Source organism: Zerene cesonia, chromosome 5, assembly GCF_012273895.1.
Source record: "Zerene cesonia ecotype Mississippi chromosome 5, Zerene_cesonia_1.1, whole genome shotgun sequence".
Lineage (NCBI taxonomy): Eukaryota > Metazoa > Arthropoda > Insecta > Lepidoptera > Pieridae > Zerene > Zerene cesonia.
Window position 1 is genome coordinate 159,070 of NC_052106.1, and position 6,232 is coordinate 165,301.

Here is a 6,232-nt window from a genome sequence, read left to right on the forward strand (position 1 = left end):
TATTTGAGGTAGTTACGTGTCAATAATGCTCCGTAGTAAAAAAATAAATAAATGTTATTTACAGCAAGATACCCATGAGATCCTCTATGTAACTTCTCTTTTAATATGATTCCTTATTACTTGAGGCGTGTACTCGTGGACGAATCTCTGGTACAAAACTAATAAGATACAAAACTGCCAGGTATTAATATCCGATCAATTGTTTTCGCGCCAAAAGGATAATAAACATACATCCATACATACCTACATTCTTAGTAATACTAGTCTTTGCAATTTATAAAAAATAACCTGCCAATTTTTTATTAATTTTAATTTTTAACAATGTGCGGTTTCTTATTTTTAAACCATAACACTTCCAAATGTAATGTATATTAATAGTAAAGATTTCAATGCAAAATGCTCCAACTTGAATTGAAATCTTGATATATATACGATTTATTAAAAATTTGATCACATATTCCAACTGCGGAACCGTTCACCGTCCCTAGGCCGGCGCGCACTTCGCCGTTTTCCACCGCACACAGCCCAGTTCCCGGAAAGGGGGAACAAATCGATATAAACGGATTGGAAATTTTCATAACTTATTTATCATACGTGTTTTGAAGTTGATAGCGATGCATCGAGTGGGCCGGGGTTGTGCAGCGGGGGTCGGGGGGCTGCCCGGGTAGATGCTCAGTCGGCCGGGAGCTGCCAGTGACGTGACTCGCATTATCTAACGTGACACATAAATAGCATAGTGAACGTGACAACCGCTTTCTGTGCAATACCGCCGTGCTACGTATCTACGACGTGACAGTATCGGTCGTTGCGTGACACCTCGCTCCGGTCGCTATAGATACAGCGGGACAGCTCGCCACTGAGCGGGACGGCATGCATTTTTACGCGACATAGCGTGCCACTAAAGTGTAGGCCTACACACGTATAGATCTTGGGTGACAAACTGTACCGCTTGCTTCGTATAAGTACCGAAGGAATAAGGGCGAGTTTTGCGTGAAATAAGAGGTTGCTATGCATTCAACACGTAGCTGGGGCGAGCTAAGCGGGTCGTGTGATGTGACAATTTAAAGTGCGTGTTTCACGTGACAGCCCACTTCACAGCCACAACTTAGCTTGGCGACTGGTTATGCATGTGCTCGTAATGCACAAATTGGTCACAGCGCTTTAGTAACGTTTTCTGCAAATTATTCATCGGAGATTCCGCGTGGATACTCTCAAGTGTAGGACATAGGGGTGGAATTCGCTTGGCACGTTGAGATCCGCATTCAACACGTGGTTTGGTTCACCGCTTCACTCGTGGAACACTCTGCTTTGCTCATACAATGGTGAACACAAGTTGCGCCGTGTTTCAATGCAACTCATCATCCCATAGACACAAGGGCCTGAGATTTCACCAGTTCCCGCGAGATGAAAGGTCAAAATTTAACTTGTTTCATGCAAATATCTTATTATTTTACCTATTTTAATGAGAACTAATCGGGGCTATTTAATAAGACAAGTTGATAAATTTATTATCTTTATTTATTCTGAAATAAATTTATGGTCAGGTCAGCACTTATTGGCGTGGAATATATAAGCAATTAAAATGTATAATTAATTAAATAAATACTAAATAGAAAAACGAGTGATGTTAAATCCCAATAATAACACAGCTAACGTTGATTTAAGCAGTACTTATAACTTCTCACAACCCTGATATGATGAATTAATTCATAATATTTTATGAATAGATCTACCAGAGTTTGAAAACAAAGACAGTTCAATCATTTACCGTAAAGTATCGGTAGGAGAAATATCTTTAAAAGACTAATTTATCTATTGTCGCCGATGTTACAGCCAATGTTATATCACATCATTTTCTTCTGTCATCTGCGTTTGGCTTTAACTAACTATTATTAAATTGGAAGCGTCTTCTATGTTATTATGTATAGTATAATACTATTATATTCTAGTAGGAAGTTTATGTGTCTGTATACCACGCGGCAATGATTCTTAAACAAAATATTCTGCACTTGAAGAATTCTGTGAAAATTAATGGATGATTCTCGATGCTTAACAATTGTTCAACCAATATTTCGCTACAAGATCCATTGGCGTCACAGGCACCTTCTTTTTCAGGACGCACCTCTGGGTGCTGGCGTGCAAGCGACCCGACCTGATCGGCAAAGACATTGACCAGCTCAAAAACATGCACGTCTGCAGCTTGCACTTCGAGCATCGCATGTACGGCAAACTACTGCTCAAGAAGTCTGCAGTGCCAACCCTGAACCTTCCTGCGTTGGCCACTAGAACCGTCTCTACGCAAACTGACAATCCTGATGCTCATATGGCTTTACACATCCTGACCAGCCAGGGCGTGCAAACGGATGAAATAATCGATCGCAGGAACAATTATTTTGGCAAAGAAGCGCAAGGGATGACGGTCAACCAGTTCGTGAAGGCCTGTGATGTGTTCCTGCCGCGCAGCTTGGGCGCCTTCGTCAAGTCTCACATTTATTTGTCGGAACAGAAACACGGTTAATTGTTTGAAAATGTTTATTATTTAGGATCAAAATTGAGCTTAATTATTGTATGTTATGATGTTTTAAAATATATGATTATTGATGAATACTGCTTTAGTTTTTTTTTCGGTAGATTACATGGATCCATGGAACCAGAGCAAAATTATAAACATAACCTACCAAGGACTTAGCTTTCCCTAGTTAATAAATTCGTTTCGAGTTTAAATAAGAGAATGAAATCTTGTACGGAGAAGGTCTACATAATCTACTTCGTCACAACTCGCAAGCGAGCGAACCCATTCGGAAAGCTAGTCTATATTTTTTAACGAGTAGCCGCGTAACAACAAATCAATATGAAAGCATCAACATGGCCGCAGAACCTCTAATGAATAATACTAACTATAATCGCAACTAATATTCGTTGCTAATGAGAATTATAGTCGCTTATAATAATTTCTATGTTACATGATACATTATCTACATTCAGGATACAGAGCACGGACGTAAGCCAAATGTTAATTTTAGGGAAAGCGACTAAAACTATAATAACTCTTATTATGGAATATCTTATCGAGCAGTGAAACAATAGAAACTAAATAAATAAAAAATTTGTAGTAAATAAGATTTTATGAATTTTAGATCTAGAATAATTTTCTAATAAGTGTAGTACCTACAGATTTTGAAGCTCATTGATAAAAATGATACTTTGCAGTATACAAAAACATGGATACTATTATTTAAATTGTATTTAATACTTAATCAACATATAATAACTGGTTCAAACGTAATTTCGCAGTAAAAACGTTTTCATAAAAATTTTTATTATTATTAATAATTCTTTTATGTTAGAAAATTCATGCGAGGAGAACAGAGTATCAGGGCGAAACCATTACATAAATAAAATTGCTTTGAACTTTATGTGTACACAATAGGGCTGTCATATGACTGTTTTATTCTTGAAAATTAATACAGCAAATGATGAGTTGTGATATAATGTATGTGATTAAAATGTTTCATCATAATTTGTAAATTAAAAGATAAAGTGAAAAAAATATTCTCTTCTAAATTCGTTGTAAATAATTATCTGAATAACATTTCAATACGATAAATAGTGCGACATGTTATTTAAATAATTATAAAGGTAACATATACCGTATGTTTCACTTAACTGAGTATTATAAAATTATGTTTTACATGAGTGACAACCCTAGCGTACTAAAGTAAGGTAAGGTAACGTGGAGTAACGTAATTTGGCTCATTCCGATATCTGTGACCCTTTGAACTTATGGAGCTTTGCGGAAATTACATATTTTTTACTTATAAAAGGTTTTGCTTGAATTATTTTGTTTTTACCTAATGTACGGGTTAATCACCAATTTCTCGCTACAAATCAAAAAGCTAAATGAGAAGTGTTCTTATGTGAATTTCCCTGACTTCCTTACATTTGGAAATGAGTGTTGTAACAGGATTATTACGCGTTTCAATCTATGTTGTGTAACCTATAGCGATAATCAATTTGAAACCATATGTGGTAATTAAATAGACATATTTTGCAGCATCTGTTATAACTTCTGTTAGACTCGTCTCAAAATATAATTTTTGCTTTCGAATTATTAAATTCGGGAGTTAAAGAAAATTTAATTGAAGATGTACACACCTATACCTCAACAAAAACCGGGCTTTACCACCATGTCTATTGTTTTAAATCGTTAAATTTTTCATTATAGAAAAAGATAAACCTATAGAAGACAGGACCTGTTAAAAACGATTTGCGAATAAAATATAATAACAGAATATGGCCTTTGATCTTTGTGTTGAGGAAATGAATATATTTAAAATTTTCAACAATGGTCAAGGTGCCTGACCATAAGGTGTTTTATTAATTAAGGAAGAGTATGTAATCCTTAAATTATTGCTTTTAGTGCGCATGGGTTGTCAGGCGGCGTCGAAGTGCTTTTTTCCATTGTACCTACAATACGATATTATTTCACTTTGTAAAAAATGCACGGTAAAGTTGAGGATTCACAGTATGCAATCCTCATGTCAAAAACACAATTCCTTAAATTTTATCGATGGAAAATAATCGTAAAGTTGGTCCAAAATTGTTTTAAAACTCCCACATGCGTATCAACTTTAAGCTGTGGCTTGAGGAAATTTTGGTCGAAGGCTCTTTATTATTTATACGATTATTAATTTTTATTGTTGTGTATTGATTTGATGACAATATAAAAATGTAAATAAGATGCACAAAATATAGAATGAACCTAATAAACGTAATATACGTTTATTAGGTCCGAAATGCGATTTTTTAAGTATTTGGTGGATTTGTCAAGTAATTGTGACTTGGTTTGTTCTGGTGTAAGACCAATTCTAACGTAACTTCCTCTGTTTACTGACTGCTTATAGCAGCTAATATTTGAATACAATTTACATATATTGCAAATAGAAAAATGTCGTTCACAAAGAATTCTCAATGAAGGGTAAATTGGCAAAAAAACAACTAATAATTTATACAATACGTTCATATTAGACAATGCTAGTTGGGGTAATGTGTAATAAATAAGAAACACAGTTTGCATCATGCATGGAAACGAGTTTGCGAGCTGCAAACACGACACTAATTCTTATTCAAGTCGGTTGAAGGAGACGCTTCCGAAATACATTAATGCTTATTGAATAAACAAAGAAATATTAAGGAGTTTCATGTTATCCGGCGCCTCAAACTTTTCGGAATATTATGGTAAACAGAAATAGTATTATAATTGCGGCAACAGAATACAAAAATCAACAAAGGAGAAAAACAAATGATATATTGTCTATACATTTTTTTTGAAATGATGCATATATTAGATTATGGATTGTCTTGTTATTGATTGGGTAATGGGATAAGAAAAGGCTTGACGACGAGAATTAAGGAATGGATAAGGAAGGGTGAGGAAACGGATACGGGACTTCAATTCTCATGCTACTATTTCATTAAACGAAACAAAACTATTTACTTAGACACACACAACTACGATCGTATTAAAACAGCCCCTAACAACATTTCGCTCACAACATACTCAAGTAATCACTTACTTATATTCTTAATTTTCCTTAGTCCGATGGAACAGAAAGCCGATGTCTTGCGGCGATCAGAAGCAGGACAGGTGTCACGCCTTCTAACACGAATCGAGGGTGATACCATAATTGTCTAATCCTACCAGATCATAAATTGATCATACTTTCTTTCAAAAACATTATTTTAAGGATTAAAAAGAAGGATGGATTTATTATGACTTATCTAACCACAACACGTTTTTCAGTTTTACAGTTAGAGTTGTATTTCAATCTGTTTAATTACAAACTTTTTAACGGATTAAAAACGCGATATATTAATTATATTACTCAACCCAACGTTTCGACTTTCGTTCCACAAGCATTTTTGGCATCTGATCGAAACATACATGTCCTGAATAATATACAATAAGTACACAATAGTTAGATATATTAAAAAGAACTGACGTAACATTACGAAGCACTCAAAACTCTCCCATAAAGAGAAAAAAACAACATTAAAAAGCGCGCTGCATCGCCGTTAAATAACAACAATTTCAAGTTCAAGGTTCCAAAACTAATCGTGGAACTTTTTCGCAATTAAAAGTTCCGCGCTATCGATCGATTATAGACTCACAGTCTTCACGACAGAGTCGAAAGTCGCAATTAGTAAACGCGTATATTATTAATCTTGGCGG

The 6,232-nt window shown here is 35.1% G+C and overlaps 1 protein-coding gene across 2 annotated transcripts in view; it reads left to right on the plus strand.

Moving 5' to 3' along the window:
* The window catches only part of LOC119840007 (THAP domain-containing protein 11), a 7,256-nt gene extending 4,705 nt beyond the window's left edge, over window positions 1-2,551 (plus strand). Inside the window, exons 1-2 of one of the 2 annotated variants that reach the window (XM_038366492.1) lie at window positions 681-1,411; window positions 2,116-2,551. In XM_038366492.1, coding sequence (XP_038222420.1) covers window positions 1,320-1,411; window positions 2,116-2,518 — 495 coding nt within the window. In that variant the 5' untranslated portion in view covers window positions 681-1,319 and the 3' untranslated portion in view covers window positions 2,519-2,551. Of the gene's footprint in view, window positions 1-680; window positions 1,412-2,115 lie in introns of those variants that run through there. The other variant, XM_038366493.1, reaches the window with a different exon arrangement.
* The last annotated feature ends 3,681 nt before the right edge of the window (window positions 2,552-6,232 follow it).